We start from the raw sequence: 22,859 nt of genomic DNA on the forward strand, positions 1-22,859 counted from the left end.
CCTTTGATTCAGCCACTAGACTAGGCTTAGACATTGGCCATTTATGGGCAGCAAATAGAAGAACATCAGCACAAGAGGTATTCATTTTGTAACTCTTCCGTGGATGGATCGTCTCTTTCTGCACAGTTTCTATCTCCAAAGCATCCAACTCTTGATCCAGTACTTGGCAAAGGTCCATAACAACACTCGTGGATCTTTTGCCACAAATGGGCACGGAATATCTGGATCAAAGATATCTTAAGAGTAGGAATCTTTCCGTGCATAAATATTCCTGTCAGATCCAACTGGACTTGGAAACCCACATACACATTCGCTCGATTAATTGTTGGCGACCACCAGAGCGTAAATCTTCTATTGGGAATCTGGTTCAGCCCAGACCTCTGGGCATTTGTAAGCTTCTTATATTTCATCGACTCCTCAAATCCAGATGCCTTCTCCCAAAAAAGACCTTCCCATGTCGGAAAGCTGGGTTAATGGAAAGAAAAAGAATTTAGAAAAATTGATACGGAGGTAAGAAAAAAAGCTGTGAGCAAGAAAACATCAAATGTTTATGTGAAAAAAAGTCATTATTANTAAGAAAAAAAGCTGTGAGCAAGAAAACATCAAATGTTTATGTGAAAAAGTCATAATTAATTGAGANCAAACACCTTCATGTGTTCATCATCAACCCGCAGAAAAGCAACTGCAGTCCTCTCTTTGGTTTGTTCATTCTGCAGATTCCAGACACCATCCCTCGTGTTGCTGAAAGCTTCTTGGCCCATCCTGATTTTTGGAAGTATGCGGACTTCAAAACCACACCTGCAGGCAAGAATACAAACCCCCAGTCACTATAAGCAGCACTATCAAACTATGACAAAAACAAAGGCCTAGCTAATTTGNAATTTCCTTTGGAGTGTAGAAGATAACAGGAGGAAATCTACCAACGAAAGAAGAACAATCAAGTTTACACAAAAATTATATACGTTAAACATAATATCGTAAGAACGCATTTTTTTACCGAGTAGGCATCTTGGAGTTCAGCCCAATCTTAACCCTTGTTTGGATTTTATTTTCACATTTAACAAGCAGATCCAAGAGCTCTTGCGTATGCACAGTGGCTTCACGGAAGTAAGTCATGAGGCCTGTTCAAAACAAATAAATGTCCTCAGCTTCATGCTAGCCAAACATTATTAAACATCATCGGTACTACCAGAAGAAAAGCGCTTAGGATATACCTATCAGAGCCGTATTCCATTTATTGACGATTTTGGTAAATGTGGTTGACCCTGATGACATAAGGATCTGCCTAACACGATTCTCAAACACCTTCATGTGTTCATCATCAACCCGCAGAAAAGCAACTGCAGTCCTCTCTTTGGTTTGTTCATTTTGCAGATTCCAGACACCATCCCTCGTGTTGCTGAAAGCTTCTTGGCCCATCCTGATTTTTGGAAGTATGCGGACTTCAAAACCACACCTGCAGGCAAGAATACAAACCCCAGTCCCTATAAGCAGCACTATCAAACTATGACAAAAACAAAGGCCTAGCTAATTTATAACAGCTGGACTTGAAAACTTAGACAAAACGCATACATGCTGAAAAGCAGGTTTGGATTATCCTTGCTGTAAACGGAGACAAAGCCATTCTCCCACTCCAAGGTTGTGATGCTCCGAGGAAGACGATTCTTCATATCCCAGAAGACACTTCTACCAAGATTGACTGCAAGATGAAAAAATAATGAGACAACATTCGGTGCATAAATGATGGTCGATCAAAAAATAAAAACGGAACATACCATCATGTTTCATCAACCTCATCCTTGCATCTCTTGGCCAGCACTTTTTATTGTTATATCCCACCATGTTTTCATTGTTGGGATCAGGATTCTCGGTTAGATGACGTTGAATAAGATCCCGAGCCTCTTCATGGGTAAATTTAAACATTATATGCACTTTGTCTATATAACGAGAATACAGTCTTATGGGATGACGTGTCTCAACTTTTGTATCCCAATAGGTCATAAACTCATTAGGCCTCTGCGATGGCCCCGCAATTTCACTCGCTCGAGTCAAACCAAGAAGCAAAAGATCTAGCACTAGTCCATAAAATTGAACAACAAACGATGCAAACTGCAGTCCCCTAATGAGTCCATACGTATTAGTATAGCTCATATCCTTGTAAGACAGCACCACGTTATTCTTGCCAGTCACATAGTTTGCAAGCTTGGGGTCAAGAACCAAACGAAGAAGGCTGAAAGAAATAACAGAAAAGAACGTGTTACTCCGGAAATTCTAGGTTTTATGTATATAAACACTATGCATTTTATAAAGATATACCTGTTCAACACTGTAAAATCAATCTTCTCAAAGAGTTTTTCAAACTTCGTCTGGAGCATCACCACACACTGACCATCACCTGTGTCCCATATGCCTTGCAAATTATTGATACCTTGACACCATTTGTAAACCAGAAGCGGTGGAGGCTCTGAGTCTGCAGGCTTAATCCAGTTGGGAAACAAGTGGCGCTTGTCACCCTCGTACCACAAATATTGATCAAGATAGGCATCAGTAATTTTCTCCAGGGGATCAATTTGATAGACTGGAATCAAATGGCTATATAGATCCATAAACTCTATGCCAACCTGCAGAAAGAAAAAAGTAATCACCATCAGAATAATGTAGTGACTTAAGACGCATGTTTATAAAACTGCTCCAGAATAAGTGAATAATCAACTTACTTCTTTGAAACTATGCTGAGTGACAAGATGACGCTTTATTCGCATTAGAGCTTCATGAGGATTGTCGTAAGCCTGTTCAATTAAACCAAGCTCTTCTCTCTGCTGCTGATTCAACTTCACAGCTGCACTATATCATTCTTTCAGTCTCTCAAGGGCCAAGATAAGCAACTTGGTGTCATGTTTATATGATAACGGGGGGAAAGGGATTGGTGACAATTTTCTAGACTCCAGCCAATTAACAGTGGTGCTATATATTGCAATTCCTTCATCCGCAGTGACATATGGACCATCTTTTTGAAAATTATGCTGTCGTTCCTGCAAAAATGTTACAACAAGAAAATATTACAAACTAGAAAATCTAGAATAAAAGAACAATCAAACAGTTTGTTAAAAAAAGAACAATTCGACCAGATCAATAAACGGAGCCTCTTCATAAGCATCTGAATCAAGCAACAATGATGAAGATGATATGAGTTGTGACAAGTTACAAACCTGTTCAGCCTTTAGCCAAAGTCGGGTTAACCGTCCAAGATTCTTTCTACAAACTGTCTTATCAACAGTAGCCCCTCTTCTGATACGCTCACGGTTGTAGTGAGCAACATTTGTCCACCAATCAGCCTTTGACTTGACATATCGGAGGATCATATTCTCAATTGCCACAGGTAGACCAGGGACCTTCCATGGTATATTAGCTTTCCAGCACCGCCATGCCTCACTAAGGTGCTGCAATATCGTCCGCGCTTTATTTTGCTTGATACCCTCTGCACATTAGCGGACAGTAAAAAATCAAGAAAGAAGAGATAAAATTAAAGGAAAGCAATCCCATCCTTGAGCAACACAAAAACAAATCCGTTATAAACGCAAGAGCTAACCTGGCATTGCATCAAGGACATCATGCATGACAGCAGCTCGAAGCTCCAAATCAAAATGGCTTTCAACTCTCTGTTTTGTGACAGTTTTGGCCACTCCCTTTGAGTGACGCCCCTCAAATTGACGTGCAAGCAGGTTGCCTAACCATCGTTCTAGAAGAGGAACTATTCCGCGAAGGAAGAACAACCATACCCTCCACATTGGAGCCCAAAATCCACACCCTGGTCCTTTACCCACAGGACCGGTATTGAAACGGTAATAGATCAAGTGTTTCAAATCCTTGCACATCCTGATTTGTCTCATAAGTCTATACTTATAACGGTACATACCCGTTAATTGGCCAACATGGGAGAAAATATATTGCAGGCCATCAGCCAGTTGAAAGGCATCAACATTACCAAGTCGGAACTGGACATTTGCATCAACTACAAGTTTTGTCAACCGGAGGATCTCACGGCAGAGATGAAAAGCGTTCCCAAAACGTGACTTCTTCCGCTCCTTGGTTGTCAGAGTTTTCACAGGCTTGAGGTTGAAGTTATAATCAAGGTGGAGGTAGTTCAAACTCTTCCTGTGAATCAACAGGTTCAGCATATTATGACCCTGCCGGCAGACTTGCAGACCAACTTCAACCCAATCCAGTTCGGTGCTCTGGAAAAACTTTGTAGCTGCAAGAGATTGGAACAAGTGCTTCTTACTCTGAGCCTTAGGTGGTCTATGGTGCAGCTCATTCAACACATAACATTTCAAAAGCTTCTGGTAACTAACACGAACTTTGACTGGATATGCTGGAGGACTGCAATAAATGAGATCACTAGACGTTAGAATACTGACTAGAAAATTTCAAAGGGGAAAGAGAACTTACGTAGCATCAGAAAAATGAGCTTACCAGTGCTCCTTAAACCACTCTGCAACAAGGGGTATATCTTCTGCCCGCCGAGTCCTCCCAGACCTCATATTGAAAGGCCGAGGGGCAAACAACAATGAAATGCCAGCAGCTGTAGTGTCAGTGTAGAGTGGGGAGTTTTTCACCAACGGTTCCACTCCTTCTGGTAACACAAAGTCATCCTCATCATCATCAAAACCATTACTTTGGCGCTGTTTCTTATTAGTGTTATTTGAGTTACTTATTGGGTGAATTAGTGGATCATAATAGAACGCAGGAAGATCAGGATCCTCAGTCTTTATGTACATAACCATAGGAACGTGATAGACACAGAGCTTTACTTTCCTGGGCCTATTATTGTACAGATGGGGGAAAGCTACTCTGTACTCAGTTCGCAGAGGGGATCGAATGATAAGCTTGTCGATGTCATTAAATTCATTCCAGTCCTCATCCCCTTTCTCCATATCACGATGCAAAGGCTCAAACTTAGGACCGCCTGGAAAAAAGTACTGGAATGCATAAGAAAAAGAGAACAGAAGGACAGCAACTAAAAAAGAATATATCAGATATAGAGCAGAGAAGGACGATCGTGTAACCTGGTATGCACATGTTCAGTGCCTTTGCTGTGAAGAAGGATGGCATGTCAAACAAGTAGAAGTAGTTGCGATCAACCAAATCAGACAACAACTGGCCTGCAAGTCTGTGAAGGGTTGACATAATTGGAAGTGAGAGATTCCACGTCCGGTAACTTGGACCATTGATCAGCTTAGTTTTTACAAGTGGCTTGTGGTCGTAAAACCAAGAGTATACAGCAGAATCTTCTTCCTCGTCAAGCTCCAACTGAATAGGCTCCAGGGGATCAACGTCCAACAGGTTATCAGCATAGTCTAGAGGGGGCTCCTCATCATCAAATGGTGGAAAACGCATTCTCTTGAAATGACGACGATCCCTCTGCTCCCTTCTCCTCATTATCCACATAGAACCCCACTGAAAACCAGAGACAAGGAAAGAACCATCACTCCCAGAGATTCAAAAATGCACATACACAAAAGTAAAGAGAGAGAGAGAGAGAGGTTATCATCCACCCACCTGAGCCATGTAAATAGGCTCCACAACCCATGGTACCTCGTTCACAAAAGTAATAGCTCCAGTGATATGATACAAGACCTTCACGTCTCGGACCTGGAAAAATTCTGAGTATAAAAATTTTGAGCAGAGCACAAAAAAAAAAACTAATTAAGCGAGATATATAGATATCCTTTTAAACAAAATGAGTTACCTGCTGCCAGGGCATAGGCATATTCTCCAGGAGCTTAAAAACAGCGTGAGGGACGAACTTAAGTGCTCCAAGGTACACACGTTTATCAAGACGGTGTTTCTTCGATGACATATCACCATGATCCCTGAATCAATTAGAATGTTTAAGAAATTTCAATCCCAAAGTAAACCCCTAACCTAAAATTGTGAAATCGAAAGTGAAAAAAATAGAAACTCGCCTGATGATCTTCCTAACGTGCTCAGGTGGCATATCTTCCTTCTGAGTTTCCACGAACTCAAACTTTCTCTTCTCGCCGTACCGTTTGGAATTTAGCTGCATCCATACTCTGGCCTTCTTCTCAAGCTTCGCCTCCGCCTCCTCGGGATTCGGTTCCGTCGGAAGATTCCGATTAGGATACTCACCGGGCTGTGCAGTGTAAGAAGGAAACTCGGCGGGTGTCAGCATCCTTGAACCGTCGGTACCAGGAGGAGCTAAAGTCGCACCATCGTTGTTCCACATAGCTTCAGATTCCAAATCCAAACGCAGAGCGAAATCTAAGAGGAGGAAACCCTAAAAAGTCCCGTGCGAACCTTGATGAGCACGAAAAAACCCTAAATCACCGTCGTCGGGGTGAGGTGAAGTCGGTAAGAAGACGATTATTAACAGACCTCGATGTATATAAATAGGGTGAAAAAACTTAATAATGTCGGTGTTATTCGAACCGTCTTCTGACTCTTCTAGAGTCGAGCAAAGTAAGTGGGCCTTTTTTGATATCTGAAATTGGGCCGGATATATGTGCACATAGCCTTAACCGTTGTGTGGAACGGGTTGGGTAATTCAGTAAACTTAGGGCAAGTCAACGAAAACCAGACTTTTTTTAATGTCGATCATTAAAAAAAAATTTACCTTTTTTCACTTTGCCGAGAAAATCAAAGACAGAAGAAGAAGAAGAAGAAGAAGAAAAGCGAAAAAAAAAAAAGGCAAAAACATGAAGACGACGACGACGAAGACTCCGATCCACGCGGTGTGGTCATGGGTCAGGAGACAACCTCCGAAGGTGAAGGCTTTTCTCGCCGTGGTCACTGGCATGGCGACTTTGGTTCTTCTCAGATTCATTGTTCACGATCACGACAATCTCTTTGTTGCCGCTGAGGCTGTTCATTCCATCGGGATCTGTGTTCTCATCTACAAACTCATGAAGGAGAAGACCTGTGCTGGTACAATTCTATCTAATATTTCCTTGTCTTCACCGTTCAATTAAATTAATTCTAGGGTTTTTCCAACTCCCCCTCAGCTTCTGATCGTATGTAGCAAAATTACTTGTCAACGTCACAGCTCTCTCTCTTGTTTATTCCTCAAAAAAATTTCAGGCTTTGATCAGGATTACATTGGTTTACCACTATTAGCAATTTATTATTTTGGAACCACCACCTGACTTTGTGAATGTTCTGTTTTTTTGCAGGATTGTCACTGAAATCTCAGGAGCTTACGGCTATATTTCTAGCTGTTAGGCTATATTGCAGCTTTGTTATGGAATATGATATACATACCATTCTCGACTTGGCTACTTTGGGAACTACTCTCTGGGTTATATTTATGATTCGTTTTAAGCTTAGAGCTAGTTACATGGAGGACAAAGACAACTTTGCTCTCTATTATGTGGTAAGTCTTATCTGGTTGACTTGTTATCACTATAAGCTTGGCAGTAACAATGATTTGATTTTTGGTTTTTGATTTTTTTCAGCTTGTGCCCTGTGTTGTGTTAGCTGTGTTGATCCATCCATCCACCTCCCATAACATATTAAACAGGATTTCATGGGCGTTATGTGTATACCTTGAAGCTGTTTCAGTACTGCCTCAGCTTCGAGTGATGCAGAACACAAAGGTCACAACTTTATTTCACTATGGCAAATATGAGAACTGAACGGAAAACACATTTGTTTTACTCTCTCCACATCTATTTGGTTGTTTCAGATTGTTGAACCCTTCACGGCTCATTATGTTTTCGCACTTGGAGTAGCAAGGTTCCTTAGCTGTGCCCACTGGGTTTTACAGGTTAGTCTTGACCCAATAGCAGTTTTGATACTCGCTTGGATCAATACATTGAAAGATAATAACTAATGCTGAAAGTGATCTTGTACAATGTCTAATGTGTTGAAAACAGGTTTTGGACACGCGGGGACGGTTGCTTGTAGCATTGGGTTATGGATTGTGGCCATCAATGGTTCTTATCTCAGAAATTGTTCAAACATTCATCTTGGCAGATTTCTGTTACTACTACGTCAAAAGGTACACGTTTACACACCTTTAACTTCAACGTTTTAGCTCTTTATATAACTCAAAAGTTTTAATCTTTTTCTTCTGCAGCGTTTTCGGAGGGCAGCTTGTTCTGCGGCTTCCATCTGGAGTAGTATAAAGACAAAAGGATAGATATACACTCCAACGATGTCCGATGAGCTTGCCAGACCATTATAATCAGAAAAGACAGCAGCTCAATTTTTTTTTCTTTAACTTTGATTTCACCGTTTATGTGGTGGTCTGAGGTTGCACAAGTGGACTCGGTAACGAATTAATTTTACTGTGTTGTATATTTTTGACTATGAAGGGATTTTATGTCTGTCCGGTCGATAAGTTTATCTTTTGTCAAACTGACATTTTTTAAACCCGGGACTCCGGAAAACAAAGTGTATTTTGATAACAATTAAGAGCGAGGACGTCTTAAAATTTGAAGTGTATTATCGAGTAATAAAATCACCGGTGAATCAGTGAAAATGCAACAAAATGCATTGCAAGAAAAATCACGGTGGATAAAAGAAGAAAACAAAAGTTAAAGGTCTGAAAGGTTTTTCCCATTGATGAAGTTGATCACTTTAGTGGCCTTTTCCTCTAGTGCAGAGGTCACAACTGTCAAGTTCAGCAAGAATTCTTCTGCGGTAGGTTTATCTCCGTCGACTAGATCGGTAACGGCTTTGAGGAACATGACTGGTACTTTCAGAAGATCAGCCACGTATGCCACAGCAGCACCCTGAAGAATCAAGAGCCAAGTGAGTTTCAATATGATTTTCTTTGCTAGAATTCAGTCATTCAGGGTTGTTAACATGACAACTTACCTCCATGTCTTTTAGCGTAGCATCATTGGCAATGATCAATGATTCATCTTGCGTGGACATATCCAAGGAGTCACCAGTAGATAACCTACCAATCTGAAACACCCCAATTCCTGTTAAAACTGAAATAGTTAAACGAGCCAAGTTGCATTGCGAGTCTAGTAAATACCTTCAAATTGAGTTCCTTGAGGAGATTGGGTGTCGAGAATGCCTGACGAAGTCCAACTCCATACAGATCAAACATCTAAAGAAACATACAGAAACATTGCTCAGGAACTGGCAAGATGAAACAGGGGGAAAAAGGAAGCACTAAAGATGAAAGGAAGAAGAACCAACCGGGATTGGTATTCTTCTATCATGGAAGACGACATCAGATACAAGGAAAACATCGCCTATGTTGGCTCCTTTGACCTGCATTTATATGCTCAGCCGATCAGCACTTTAGTTACAAAACCAATTTCCACTATATGAGAACATAGGCGATAGAGAGATTTCCACTATTTCTACTATATGAGAACATAGGCGATAGAGAGATTTCCATGATGCAACTCAAATTTCAAAAGACTTGACAGATTGAAATCATCAAGTTCAGTAAACGAGTAACTAAAAACAAGATCCAGATACAATACACTATCGCATTCTCACACAAGTACAGAAAGAAGGAATGCTGGAAGTGAGGAGAGAGTAACATGAGAAGTAAAAAAGAAGTAACCTTGAAGGCACCGCAGGTACCAGCATTGATAATAATGTCAGGTTGTAAAGCTTGGATAGAAGCAAAAGTAATGAGAGAAGCTGGAACAGTTCCAACACTATCAATCCCTGGAGAGAAAAAAATCAAGTGCATTCATATTCCTAAGTCAAGCTCATTTCATCAAAAGCATATCATGAACAAATCTCATTCATACTAAGGAAGGAGAAAGCTCATTCATCATACTAAGAAAAAACAAAGCTAAATCTGAGAGAGTATGAGAAAGCAAAAGTGACCTAAAGCTGCATCTCTTCCGGGGCAAACTACATTGATACGAAGATCATTATGAACGCCGTGATACAGAATCCAGGGCAGTCCTTTACCAAGCCTGCAAAAGCATCAAACCAAAAGCAAAGTTTAATCGAGAGATCAGATTTCAAACAAGCAGAAAGAGTAATCGTAGGAGAGAGAGCTCTTAACGGAGAATCAGTAGTTTCAGAGAGTCCGAACTTGTTGACCAAAGGTAGAGCCTCCGCTTGCATAGCTGCAGCTCCATCGGAAAACAATAGGTAAGAAGAAGAAGAAGAAATTGATTTGGGAATCTCCGTAAGCGAGAGATGTAGAGAGAGAGTAGAGTACCGATGACGAAGACGACCGTGGAGATCGGTCGAGTACTATCCGATTGAGCAGCGTTAGGTTTGTCGTTGTCACTTGATCCGTCACCATGAGGAGCCATACCTTACCCTCTATTTCGATTCTCTTCCGATTTTGATTTCACAGGAAAAATCCGAGAATCGGGAAGAAACGCCACGAAACTCCGGCGAATCAGATACTTCTTCTTTTCTTTATCTTTTTGGGACCTTTTTGCCCTTTTGTTTCCTTGGCGTTACCACATTAACATTTAAAAATAACATCAATTTTGTTATTTAGTGCTAATGACATTAATTTAAATTAATCAAAAATTTTAAGTAGGTAAAGACTAGAGAGGATCTTACGACTAAATAATTACGCTAATCAAAAATTCTTCAGGACAAATTGCAGTGCATGGGAAGATTTTATGATCGGGTTTGGCAAATTGCAGTGCCAGAGAGAGTGAGAGTTTTTCTTTCGCTAGTTGGACGGCAGGTGATCATGACAAATGCAGAACGATCCCGTCGACATCTAACGGACTCCGCAGTCTGCTCGGTGTGTAAGGGGGGGATTGAAACGATAATCCACGTTCTGCGTGACTGCCCGGCTATGGCAGGATTGTGGCAGCGGGTAGTTCCGGTGAATAAGCGTCGCTTGTTCTTCACTCAGACTTTGTTTGAGTGGTTGTTTGATAATCTTGGAGGAGGAGGTGGGGTTGATGAATCTTCCTGGCATGTTTTATTTGCTATGGCCGTCTGGTGGGCGTGGAAGTGGTGTTGTGGTAATGTGTTTGGAGAAAATAAAGTATGGCGGGACAGAGTTAAGTTTATCAAAGAGACGGCTAAGGAGGTTGTTGCAGCTAGACGGGTTAGTGAGAACGTGCGTAGAGAGAGATGGGAAATACAGGTTAAGTGGATAGCTCCGGCTGAGGGGTGGTTTAAAGTGAATACAGATGGGGCATCTCGTGGTAATCCTGGTCCAGCAGCGGCGGGTGGGGTTATCAGAGATACGGAAGGAGGATGGTGTGAGGGTTTTGCCTTGCACATTGGGAGATATTCGGCTCCTTTGGCGGAGTTATGGGGGGTCTACTACGGGCTTCTTATTGCGTGGGGACGTGAGATCAGAAGGGTTGAATTGGAGGTTGATTCAGAGATGGTGGTGAGATATCTTAAGACAGGGATTGGGGAGACTCATCCACTATCTTTCCTGGTGCGGTTGTGCCATGCCTTGTTATCAAGGGACTGAATAGTCCGTGTGAAACATGTGTATAGAGAAGCTAATCATCTTGCCAATGGATTAGCAAACTATGCGTTTACTTTGCTCCTGGGTTTTCATTCGTTTAGCTCGGTTCCGAATGTTGTTGAACCTTTGTTGCATCAGGATGTTTTGGGACCTGCGTGTCCCCGTTATGTTCCTATTGTAACCGTTTAAGTTTTTCTAATTAATAATTCCGGGGAGAAGCCTCCCCGCTGCTTTACCAAAAAAAAAATTCTTCATATAAACTTTAGTACCGTATGTTTGGAAAAAGTTTATTTCCCACTTTTATACCTTTTCAAATATCATAAAAACATAGTAATAGATGATTTTATACGAAATAGAAAGAAAAACATTGTGCATCCCATGATGATTAAAAAGGAAAAAACAACAAAAAGAAAAAGCCCCCGTTTCCTCCTTTTATCAGGATGTGTTAAACTATAGAGGAAATGAATGAATGGGGCTTTTTCTTATACAGTACATCCGATCGCAAATACGGTTTTTCCTCGTTAATCTAAAACTTCGAGGTGGGTACGTAAACACTCTAAAACCATTGCTCGACTTTGATTAGTTTGTAGGTTCCTCCTCTGTTTCAGTCGGATGCAGAAAGGTAGCCGAGGTGAGCGGCTCGTGAACCACCGAGTTTGAAGAAACCGATATTGGATTTCCTTCAAGCTGCAACATTATACTTCCCAATATCTCCGCCATTGTTTTCTTAAACTCTTCTTCCTTCACCATCTTTCCATCATCTCCATTCACCATCTTCAACGCTTCCATTATCATATTGTCCATCTTTCCCATGTTATCAAACAAACTTGATTCATCAACGTCGTCGTTGAATAAAAATCAAAAACAGGAATAACATATTGAGACGACCGGGTATTGTAATGTATTGTTTACCTGGGACACAGCGCCTATTGGTGGTAATGTAGCTGATGGTGCAACAGTGTCCAGCACAGCTCGTAAATACTCTTTTGACACCTTACCATGACGGTCTTTTGGAATTGTCTCCAACGCAACGTTTAGTGCCTGCGATCATGCATTTATCGTCACTTCTGATTCGTTACCATCATTTGAACTGTTATCTTCTCTTTGCATCTAAGCTACACCTAGGTCCTAACATACGTATATGACTTGATGTAGGAAACATTAATTACCTTATCGAATTCGAATTTATTGGACAAGAGCCTCCTGACGCCGCTCCCATCAAAAGTGTTTTCACTGTGAGCGACGATCACCGGCTGTTCATTGAGACGTTGAGCCACTCTCTCCACGACTCCCTTAAATGCTTCCAAAAATCTCTCCTGAGAAGCGCTCTTCTCTCTCTTATCTTCTTCATCAAGACAAGAGTCCACAATTGGTTCTACGATGTTGCTCATTACCTGAAACAAGTTACCTTTTATATTATTTAAAATTTTATAACATTAATATAGATAGTAAATTATGTACTTTACGTACGCCAAGAAAAATCCAAATCAGAAATTATTTTATAACAGAAAAAGAATTGCTAAAAACCAGCTTAGCCAAAGAAGTAAATATATAGATAAAGTAACCAAAGAAGTAAAAAAGAAAAATATATATAGAAACAGTAAGTTAAGTTACCCAAGGATCGTTGGGAGGCATTCCATGATCAACAGAAAGAGACTGGAGAGCTTTGACAATACAATCACGGAGCGATGCTTCCTCGCAGTTAGAGAGCTCTGAGTAGATAGAGACTACCTCGGTTTCGTATCCAGGGCCGTGGATAAACTCCGAGAGATCCTCACCGTCCATCCTGAGGATGACGATAGGATCACGTTTCAGACCAGCAGCCATACCCAACAAAATGTCCGACAACACTTCTTTGAACTCTGTCTTGCTCACTTTCTCTTGACTTCCATGAGTGAATTCGTTTAAGACCTGTGATCGTTTATTATGACGTTACAAACGATGAAAAAAATAAATGTACGGATGAGACAGATATAAGGTTGTTGGTTTACTCTCGTTGTCTCTTCTTTAAATACACCAAAAACAAAACCTAGCGATAAGTAATTAATGAATATTGATTCGTATCCAATAAGAGTAAGATTCGTACTCGGATTTACTTCTTCTTGGATATTTTTTTCAACAAGCGAATCTCTTAATTAATTATTACTACGATCGATGTCCTCTTGGTCTGATCAATTAATCCACGTGATTCATGCGAAACACGACGTAATTTTTGGGGTTTCTACGCAGGTAAAAGCAATTACTACTTGTTTGCGGCTCACACTAATATAATTATTATATAATCTTTGTGATATAGTATGCTTTTGCAGTTTGTCTTTTATTGAATGTTTGAAAAATCGCGGACGGTGTTTACTAAATAGGGTTTTCAAAAGAAAAATGTAAAGTGGATTATATTGTTGGAAAAAAGGTTCAAGCAAGTGTAGAAAAAACGTTGGTGACGCCGACCAAACGCTTTAAAAGGACAAAGCTTTTATCATAATAAATCGAAGGCTAAAAACATTAGATTAAAAGAAATTTCAAATTTGGCTTGGATGACATATAAATAAAATAAACAAACTATTATAATAACAGTCAGTTGTGTTAATTATATTAATACAGTAACAAAATAAATATTAATATTCATACAGTAATAAATAAATATTAAGTAGGTGAGGATTCATAAAGTGATGTTTCGAGTTTGAAACGTCAGCGAGAAGAGCGACACGAGGGGCTAATTTTGAGATATGGTAAGAGGATAAGGTCACCGACCAAAGCTATTATCATTTATTAATCAACTAGTTTATTATATTGACCTATTTTGCTCTAACGCAAAAACACAATATGAAATACAAAATATATATCCACCACAACCCCCACGTAAGTATCAAGAAGATAAATTAAACAACTATAGTAAAATGTTGATCTAGTCGTCTTCTTTTTTTACTTTGTCGGTATTATAAATATATGCATTCGTGTTTTTAAAAATATTAATGACTGACCATTCGATGAAGATCATAAGAAAATCTATGCACAAAGTACCGAGAGCTCCATCTCACAATCAAAGATAATATAATGCAACGGAATAGACTCCAAAAATAATAAATTATGGCTAAAGGATTTGTTTCTATCTACAACTAATTAATATATATATATATATATATATATATATATAAACACATCTATAGATTTTCTAATTTGTTACTTTTTCTTTTAACTTTGTCAGTATCATTTAAGACTTTTTCTTTTAAAGATTTATATGATAGTCTATGATTATCATTCCAGGATCAGAATGAATAATCTAAATGCAAGCTCAGTAATATAGGAATACTAGTTAGAGAGAAATGCAAACATAAATGACGAATATGTGAAAGCTATTGAGAAAGAAGCAAAGAAAACTACCTCCGAGTAGATGTGATCGGAATCAGGAGAAGTGCCTTGAGCAGGCAAACCAAGAGCGGCGCCGATATCAGCAACGGCGGGTTGTAACTCAGTCACGGAGAGCTTACCATCTTCGTCTTGGTCTAACTGTTGAAACTTTTGTTCCACAAACTTGTCGAACACTCTCTCGTTTTCTACCAGCTCAACTATGTCCGAGCCGTCAAGTACTTGTTGCTGTTGCTGGTGGTTGTTGCTTTTCATGTCCATTTATGGAATCTTCGCTTCTTCTTTATTTCTTTTTACTTTCTTTTTAGTCGCGAGAGCCTTGTGAGAGATCTCGTGATGGAAGCACGAGAAAAGGAAGAACACAAACTTGACACACCCAAAAAAGAGTTTCTCTTTCTTTCTTTTTTTCCTTAATTAACTCTCCGAGTGTGTTTATGTGTGTACTGTAATGTTCTGGTTTGGTTCGGACTCGCCTGCTCTTTATATAATTATACTATGTATGGGTTATAACTAGCCATCAGAAAATATTAGGTGTTCATTGAAATATTCGTAAACTAAATTTAAAATATTCCTGGTATTTAATTACGACTCAAACTATATAATTTCAATTTATTTAATATTTGTGGACTCGGCACCACCAAACGTATATTAACCATATATCCCCTTTAGCTAGACTATCACTTTGGAAGAATCTTGTCTTTTTTCCCCCTCACCTAAAGATTACTAAAATCAATCATTTTATAAAGGGCTAGTTTAATATTCATTGAACTTTCGTTCGCACTTGTTCATTTATATAAAGATGATCGTATTTTTTCTTTTGATTACAGATAGACAATAGAGACCAAGTTACAAGTAAGTTAATCACAACTTCTTCTTAATGAAATATAGATTTTATATTTTTGCTACAGTACTATATTAATTGTGTGGTTTAGATCTAAATTTAAACATTTTTCCATCGACTGCCCTAATTTAAACTATTTGTAGCTCGCAATTTGTGATGAAATTTACTTTATGTGCCCATGGGGCGTGTTAGGTTCGCTAGTTCACTTCAGTAACCGACAAGAACATCATAAAGAACACGATGTATAGTCATAATGCCGGTGTCTTTTTTAACCAATGGTCGGTTAATATCCTTTTCAGACTAATATTTGGCTGTATGAAAGTTTTGAATTAATTTTTCGAGTACTTGTAATTAATTATATTAGTTGACAAAATAAAATAATTATATAGCTGCTCCAAAACACGTCCAAAATCATTAAAACACACGATCGTGACGCATTATAAATAGAGAGACCGACGAACCAAGCAAACCCCATAAAGCAGAAGTGGAACATCGAACAATCTTGACCACTTAATCTACGATGTGGTCCGTATGACACGGGCAAATAACACTTGTGTGAATACTGAATACATGCCGGCCTATTATTTATTCGGAACAAAAAAAAATTATATCAGCAAGACAGTAACCGAGTCGTGTGATATATCATATAACTATATTTTATTTTCCATATAAGTATATTGTATAACTGATGGATCTAAAGTATTCTGACAAGAGCCTCTTACCCTAAATGACGTGGGAGTCGTCCATGAAAAGTCGTGGGGACACTTGTTGATAAATAATCCTTGTGTGTTAGTGCGTCATTGGTCGGCGCCTCTGTGCTGGCGTAAACTCCAACCAAAGTCAAAGCCGGCCTGCATAGTGCGGCTATCTATGGATTAGGCGGTTCATTTCTTCTACGTATTTGCGTTTGAAAACATGTAGTATTGTTTTGGACTTCATGAAATTTTCCTTAACTTGAGGAAAAAAAACCCACAGAGCTTAAGAATTTAAAGTTTTTTGTCAATATATAAACTTGTTCTTAATTTAATCCACGTGATTTTTTTTTATTATTGTATCAAAATGGAGAGATGACTTGATCATATTCATATATATATATATTTCTTTTGTATAATAGAGTAAATTCCGAATTATTTTCCTTGCGTTCTGTTTTGTAGATGTAGATATATACCTAAATGGTTAGAAGTGGGGGAGTTGTTACAGTACACTTTCTTCAATGTAGAATATATTCATAATGGTCTTAACAAGAAAACAAACGTGAAAAGACAGAATCCCTAACATCTTCCTTTTTCTGGTGACAATGCTAGTGCCATCCTTTACCAAAGAAAGACGAAAGGAGAGATCTCGAGAGACCACACTCTAGAACTTCGTTCCATTCCAAGTAGCTTTCACTAGATAGCATAATACCTTTTGTGTTGTTTAAAAATACAACTTACTTCGAGAATGATTTATGAAAAGAAGAAAAAAAATTAGCGAAAAAAAAACAAATTTGTATTATTGGGCTTTGTCAAGATAATTTTTGAATAAGGCCCAATAACCTAAGGAGAAACGGTATTAGGGAGCAGTGATTGATAGCCATGCAGTTTTGCAGCAAACGAGAGAGACATCGTGTTGTTTAATTGGTTGGAGCTTCGAACGGTTTAGTTTACCCCTTAAAAATGCCCTACAGTTTTGGTGCAAACATAGAGAGAAAAACGACGTGTTGTTTGGATCGTGAAAACGGCGGGCCCTCTGTCTTTTCTTTTTTTGTCTTCTCAACAACTTGCAGGACAATGCCCTCACGGCTTTATACGGAGGGTTAGTCAGATGGATTATGTAGACACCAGCCACTTGGCTACTTGACTTGAATTCATCAGTGACATAGACTTTTCACGTGCTGTGTAGGTACGTAACATGAGGTCCCATGTACATTATCTACCATTCCAAAGAGATGTATCTGTGCCATCGACAATCTCATGTGAATTGCGCTCGAAGTTGTTGTTAGTCTTCTAGTGACATGGATGCTTTTCAGCGGATACGATTTCTATATTCAATTCTCAGTTTAACACCTGCAAGACAGAGCCATGTGAGTTCTTATTCTTCTACATGTCCCACTCTTGTATCAAAAGCCCACGGGTTTCTATCAACCAAATTAAGGGAATTGGTTGTATATATATGCCATTGTTTTCATATCCAAATCAAAACAACTTCTTCATCTAACCAGATAAGCTAAAACGAGAAGTCCAAAGCTAGCTAAATATTTTTTCCAAGATCCATCAGCAGAACAAAAAAAAGAAAAAGAATGGGCGTGTTCCGAGGTCTTATGGGTGCAAAGAAGATCTTTCAAGGCCGATCAATGGCAGCTTCAACACCAAAAGGGTTTCTTGCAGTGTATGTTGGGGAAAGCCAGATGAAAAGATACATAGTGCCGGTCTCATACTTGAACCAGCCTTCATTTCAAGCTTTGTTGAGCAAATCGGAACAAGAGTTTGGGTTTGATCATCCAATGGGCGGCTTGACCATCCCTTGTCCTGAAGAAACTTTTATCACTGTCACTTCTCAGCTTCATTAGATTTGGTTCACAAAAATCACATGTATAATTTAACATTTTTTTTAGGTCATTAGATGTAGAAGATATTTAGAACCCAATGTAATCCTACTATATTAATTGAGAAGTACAAATATGAAACTAACCTTAAAATGTGTAAAAAATTACATTCAATTGCCATTAGAAAAAATTAATTAAGCTTAATTAACTAATTTAAATAAATATAATTAAATTAAAAATAAAAAAACACTCACATGTCAAATTAAAAAATTTAAAAAAATCTAAAAAAATATTTTCTCTCTCTCTCTAATAAATTATGGACGAAATTAGTAAATTTTTTTTTAAATATATAAACCAATCAGAATTTTAAAAACTAAGATTTTATATCCAAGTATACAATACAATTATTTTTAATAACTAAATTCGAAGATTTTGTTAAGATTTCAAATTATGATTTTCCTATCATCTTTATTTTATTTTATTTACAAATTGTTTAGAACTTTCATATAATACTTATAATTAATAAAATGCATATTTTTTTCTGCATATGTTGTGATTTGAATTTTTTAAAACGAAAATATATTACTCAATGTATGAAAATGTATGTTTTAATTTTCACATTGGCGGGCTGGTAAAACTAAATTTATATAGATGATAAATTAATATTTTTTATTTTCTCACAATTATAACATTAAAATTACTATTTTATATTTCACATAATATGATACAAATATAACAAATAAACAATATAAAACTGTAATAATACGTCAAAAATAAAATAATATAATATTCTAAAATAATTAGTATTCAAATAAACTAATAGATTTTTACATAACAATTTAAAATAAATATTATCTCAAACTAAATTTTTATTATTATATTATAAAAAAAATTTTAAAGTGTTGACCCGTGCTTTAAGCACGGGATATATCCTAGTTATGGTGTATGACAACATACAGTTTTATTCATTATCAGCTCCATGACATTAACAGGAGGATATAAAATCGATAAACAAACTCATAATTCTACGAAATTATTGTTGCATTTCATTAACAGCCTAGCTTACAATTTGTTTTTTTTTTTTTAAAGCATTTCATAAGATGAACAAAGTCAAAGGTCAACGCCTCATTGCTTGTTTGTTTTCTCCGATTCAAACAATCAAGAAAAAATGATAAACAGACAGAAATAATCACAAATGTTGTCTCTTCTTATTCCTCTGATCTCACTCTTAATCCAAATCCAATGTCTCGCCGTTGTTAAGTCGCAACCGGTTCCGTTAAACCAAATATGCTCAAACGTCACAGGCAACTTCACCGTTAACACCCCTTACGCCGTCAACCTTGACCGTCTCATCTCCTCTTTATCATCTCTCCGACACAACGGTAACGGATTTTACAACATCTCAGTTGGAGACTCCGATGGAAAAGTCAACTCAATCTCACAGTGTAGAGGCGATGTCAAACCTGAAGTATGTATCAATTGCATCGCAGTGGCTGGAAAAAGACTTGTCACATTGTGTCCGGTTCAGAAAGAGGCGATTATTTGGTATGACAAATGTACGGTTAGGTACTCAAACCGGACTATCTTCGAAAGACTGGAGATTTTCCCACAAGCAAGCATAACCGGGACAAGAAACTTCACCGGAGATCGTGGTGGTTGGGAGAAATCATTAAGGGGTTTACTCGAAGGGCTTAAAGACAGAGCCTCTGTGATTGGTCGGAGCAAGAAGAATTTTGTTGTCGGCGAAACGAGCGGCCCGTCGTTTCAGACATTGTACGGTCTTGTTCAGTGCACGCCGGATGTTTCGGAAGAGGATTGTTCGTATTGTTTGTCTCAGGGTATTGCAAAGATCCCGAGCTGTTGTGATATGAAAATGGGTGGTTATGTGTTGTCTCCTAGCTGTATATTGGGTTATGCTACTTGGAGATTCTATGATCCAGTGAACATTGATGAGCCAAGCTCAGTGCCTGCGACGCCGTCACGGCCTCCAAAGAATGAGACGAGAAGTGTCACACAAGGTAGGTTTGCTATTTTTTAATGGATTTGAAAGTTTTGAATTCTAGGGTTTAAATCAGACCGTCGTTTACATTATATAATACGAAACTGATCATTTTAGGTATGTATATTTTTGGACAGGGGATAAAAACAGAGGTGTACCTAAAGCTTTGATCTTTGGCGCGGCGTCAGCTGCTGTTGTTGTCTTTGTTATAGTATTCTTACTCATTTTCCTAAGGCTGAGAAGGAAGATGAAAAATTCAGAACACCAACATGAAAGTAAGCTATGGAGCTCAGACATGAAAGGATATATTATTCATGTGCTCTGTTTTACCTCTGTTTTTTCAGTGTTCCTTTGATACTTGACGTGATTTCTAACTCCTTTTATCAAAACATGGTTTATCTCATTTTCTTCAATACAGAAGAAAACATTAGCATGGATTCCATGAAATTTAGTTTCAGTATATTACAAGAGGCAACGAGTAATTTTTCACTGGAAAATAAACTTGGAGAAGGCGGATTCGGAGCAGTTTATAAGGTAATCTTAGAAGAATCTGCTATTATATTTTGCATTTTGTAGCCATCATCATAACATCTTCCTACGTTATCATTAGGGTGTACTTTCTGATGGACAACAGATAGCCGTGAAAAGGTTGTCAAGAAATGCACAACAAGGTGAAACCGAATTCAAGAACGAGTTCTTGTTGGTGGCTAAGCTTCAACATCGCAATCTCGTGAAGCTCTTAGGTTACTCAATAGAAGGAACTGAAAGGCTTCTAGTGTATGAGTTCCTCCCACTTACTAGTCTCGACAAGTTCATCTTCGGTACATATTTCTTCACATTCTACGTATTCTTGGAAACCATTCTACTATATATAGTTCGTGTTTATGATCTCAAGTGTTTGTATAGATCCGATCGAGGGTAAAGAATTGGAGTGGGAAGTTAGATACAAAATCATTGGAGGTGTAGCTAGAGGACTTCTTTATCTTCATCAAGATTCTCGGCTCCGGATTATTCACCGTGACCTTAAAGCTAGTAACATATTGTTAGACGAGGAAATGACTCCAAAAATCGCAGATTTTGGAATGGCTAGGCTCTTCGATATTGATCACACGACTCAACGCTACACGAATAGGATCGTGGGGACTTTGTAAGTAGCAAAACACTTACATTTATATTTTACTCGACTCAAACTCGATTGTGATCATTCATTTGGCTTAAAACAGTGGATACATGGCTCCAGAGTATGTAATGCATGGACAGTTCTCGTTTAAGACAGATGTTTACAGTTTCGGCGTTTTGGTTCTTGAGATCATAAGTGGTAAGAAAAACAGTTGTTTCAGCAATGAAGACTGCATGGAAGATCTTCTTAGCTTTGTAAGTATATTATTTGCCAAAAATCTTGAGCTTTGATCAATGACTGTTTATTCACATCACTGAATGCTAATGTTTTGGTAAAGGCTTGGAGAAATTGGAAGGAAGGTGTTGCTTTGAATCTTGTTGACAAGATTATGATGACAATGTCGAGTTATTCATCGAATATGATCTTGAGATGCATAAACATTGGTCTTCTTTGTGTCCAAGAGAAAGTTGCAGAGAGGCCAAGCATGGCTTCGGTTCTTCTGATGTTAGATGGACATACTCTTGCTATTTCAGAACCTTCAAAGCCTGCGTTTTTCGCACATAGCAACACGGTATCGGATAGCTCTTCTTCTTCAGGACATAATGCAAAAACTTCAAATTATAATTCCAACACTGAGTTGTATCCTCGGTGAGTTTGTCTTGAAACTGAAATTAAGATTCTCATGATGATGACTGATTGATGAAATGAATCATGGGGTTTGATTAATTAGATTTGAATCCAACTCACTATAAGTGAGGAAAAAGAGTGTTACAAGTCTCTGTTTCACTTTCAAGGGGAGATGCTTCTAGAGTCATCTCATCTCTTGAAGAAAACTAATTGGGAAAAATGTACAAAATCAAAGAATAAAAAAGGTTATTTGAGTGAGTCATCATGATCAGTTGAGGCGACAAGCAAGATCAATAAATACTTCTTCACTGCAAGGGATTGTAAGGCCACCCATTGGATGATCAAGTAAGATATAGGAACTACAAATCTCTTCATCTTTCTTTCTCCTACGTAAACAGCCAAGTAGCCCTTTGGAACATCAAGAGAGCTAGATGAAGAAGAGGATGAGAACAGTTTTGCTTGGCGGAGAATCTGCTTGGATGATTGCAGCACACGAGGGACCCTTATCGCCATGGATTGTCTTGTGTGTTTGTTGAATTGTAGGTTTAAAGCTTTTACTGGAAAATGTGAGAGTACTTGCAGAGCTTAAAAGACTCAGTGATGAGTATATATAGATAAGAACATTAATTGAAGATAACCCTTTAGTGGTTTAGAAAAGTTTCAGCTCTATAATAAACATTCAACACCAACAAGCATGCACATGGCTTTGCCGGACCACGGCATGATAAGCAAGGGCCCCCTACTGTTAAATCTTCATGATTTCTGATGTGGAGTCACAAATCAATATGACCACTTGTTTGTTAGATAGACAGTCAAGTTTTCAATTCTTGCCACAGAAATTTTTGAAGGCTTTTGTGACTTTGTCTGCACATAATCAAGTCATGTGGTCCTGTCTTTTTGATATCATTGTGAAGAGGTCATGACTTAATCAGTGATAGAGACTTCTGGTTCATTAGGTACACAACTTCAGGTCCCTACATAATCTATAGG

The 22,859-nt window shown here is 38.4% G+C and overlaps 5 protein-coding genes and 2 pseudogenes across 5 annotated transcripts; 3 read left to right on the forward strand and 4 right to left on the reverse strand.

Moving 5' to 3' along the window:
- Positions 1-6,391, reverse strand: part of LOC104733071 — a 10,869-nt pseudogene extending 4,478 nt beyond the window's left edge.
- LOC104729183 (putative ER lumen protein-retaining receptor C28H8.4) lies at positions 6,640-8,362 on the forward strand. Its single transcript, XM_010448093.2, has 6 exons — positions 6,640-6,945; positions 7,191-7,390; positions 7,473-7,613; positions 7,703-7,783; positions 7,893-8,017; positions 8,096-8,362. Exons 1-6 carry the CDS (start codon positions 6,717-6,719, stop codon positions 8,142-8,144), a joined length of 825 nt encoding a protein of 274 aa, XP_010446395.1. The 5' UTR covers positions 6,640-6,716; the 3' UTR covers positions 8,145-8,362.
- Positions 8,400-10,391, reverse strand: LOC104729184 (5'-methylthioadenosine/S-adenosylhomocysteine nucleosidase 1). The gene is made up of 8 exons (XM_010448094.2): positions 10,163-10,391; positions 10,004-10,067; positions 9,820-9,911; positions 9,548-9,654; positions 9,172-9,246; positions 9,005-9,079; positions 8,839-8,931; positions 8,400-8,753 (listed from the first exon to the last, which is right to left on the reverse strand). Exons 1-8 carry the CDS (start codon positions 10,257-10,259, stop codon positions 8,556-8,558), a joined length of 801 nt encoding a protein of 266 aa, XP_010446396.1. The 5' UTR covers positions 10,260-10,391; the 3' UTR covers positions 8,400-8,555.
- LOC104729185 lies at positions 11,711-15,242 on the reverse strand. Its single transcript, XM_010448095.2, has 5 exons — positions 14,774-15,242; positions 13,010-13,306; positions 12,565-12,789; positions 12,308-12,436; positions 11,711-12,199 (listed from the first exon to the last, which is right to left on the reverse strand). Exons 1-5 carry the CDS (start codon positions 15,017-15,019, stop codon positions 11,975-11,977), a joined length of 1,122 nt encoding a protein of 373 aa, XP_010446397.1. The 5' UTR covers positions 15,020-15,242; the 3' UTR covers positions 11,711-11,974.
- LOC104729186 (auxin-responsive protein SAUR21-like) lies at positions 17,519-18,268 on the forward strand. The gene has a single exon (XM_010448096.2). It carries the CDS (start codon positions 17,878-17,880, stop codon positions 18,145-18,147), a length of 270 nt encoding a protein of 89 aa, XP_010446398.1. The 5' UTR covers positions 17,519-17,877; the 3' UTR covers positions 18,148-18,268.
- LOC104729187 (cysteine-rich receptor-like protein kinase 26) lies at positions 19,234-21,904 on the forward strand. The gene is made up of 7 exons (XM_010448097.2): positions 19,234-20,141; positions 20,260-20,397; positions 20,541-20,656; positions 20,733-20,943; positions 21,029-21,269; positions 21,346-21,496; positions 21,580-21,904. Exons 1-7 carry the CDS (start codon positions 19,319-19,321, stop codon positions 21,892-21,894), a joined length of 1,995 nt encoding a protein of 664 aa, XP_010446399.1. The 5' UTR covers positions 19,234-19,318; the 3' UTR covers positions 21,895-21,904.
- LOC109128133 lies at positions 21,943-22,489 on the reverse strand (annotated as a pseudogene).

Source organism: Camelina sativa, chromosome 12 (assembly GCF_000633955.1).
Source record: "Camelina sativa cultivar DH55 chromosome 12, Cs, whole genome shotgun sequence".
Taxonomy (NCBI): domain Eukaryota; kingdom Viridiplantae; phylum Streptophyta; class Magnoliopsida; order Brassicales; family Brassicaceae; genus Camelina; species Camelina sativa.

What these genes read in the sequence shown, in the direction of transcription:
- LOC104729183 (XM_010448093.2), top strand. Translation starts at nt 6,717, where the DNA reads ATGAAGACGACGACGACGAAGACTCCGATCCACGCGGTGTGGTCATGG. An exon ending in ACTTTGCTCTCTATTATGTG is followed by an intron (nt 7,391 to 7,472) that starts GTAAGTCTTATC and finishes GATTTTTTTCAG; the next exon opens with CTTGTGCCCTGTGTTGTGTT. An exon ending in GTGCCCACTGGGTTTTACAG is followed by an intron (nt 7,784 to 7,892) that starts GTTAGTCTTGAC and finishes TGTTGAAAACAG; the next exon opens with GTTTTGGACACGCGGGGACG.
- LOC104729184 (XM_010448094.2), bottom strand. Translation starts at nt 10,259, where the DNA reads ATGGCTCCTCATGGTGACGGATCAAGTGACAACGACAAACCTAACGCT. An exon ending in CGGAAGAGATGCAGCTTTAG is followed by an intron (nt 9,655 to 9,819) that starts GTCACTTTTGCT and finishes TTTTCTCTCCAG; the next exon opens with GGATTGATAGTGTTGGAACT. An exon ending in CTACGCTAAAAGACATGGAG is followed by an intron (nt 8,754 to 8,838) that starts GTAAGTTGTCAT and finishes TTGATTCTTCAG; the next exon opens with GGTGCTGCTGTGGCATACGT.
- LOC104729187 (XM_010448097.2), top strand. Translation starts at nt 19,319, where the DNA reads ATGTTGTCTCTTCTTATTCCTCTGATCTCACTCTTAATCCAAATCCAA. An exon ending in TTCAGAACACCAACATGAAA is followed by an intron (nt 20,398 to 20,540) that starts GTAAGCTATGGA and finishes TCTTCAATACAG; the next exon opens with AAGAAAACATTAGCATGGAT. An exon ending in TCTCGACAAGTTCATCTTCG is followed by an intron (nt 20,944 to 21,028) that starts GTACATATTTCT and finishes GTGTTTGTATAG; the next exon opens with ATCCGATCGAGGGTAAAGAA.
- LOC104729185 (XM_010448095.2), bottom strand. Translation starts at nt 15,019, where the DNA reads ATGGACATGAAAAGCAACAACCACCAGCAACAGCAACAAGTACTTGAC. An exon ending in CCGATCACATCTACTCGGAG is followed by an intron (nt 13,307 to 14,773) that starts GTAGTTTTCTTT and finishes AAACGATCACAG; the next exon opens with GTCTTAAACGAATTCACTCA. An exon ending in ATAAATTCGAATTCGATAAG is followed by an intron (nt 12,437 to 12,564) that starts GTAATTAATGTT and finishes GCATGATCGCAG; the next exon opens with GCACTAAACGTTGCGTTGGA.
- LOC104729186 (XM_010448096.2), top strand. Translation starts at nt 17,878, where the DNA reads ATGGGCGTGTTCCGAGGTCTTATGGGTGCAAAGAAGATCTTTCAAGGC.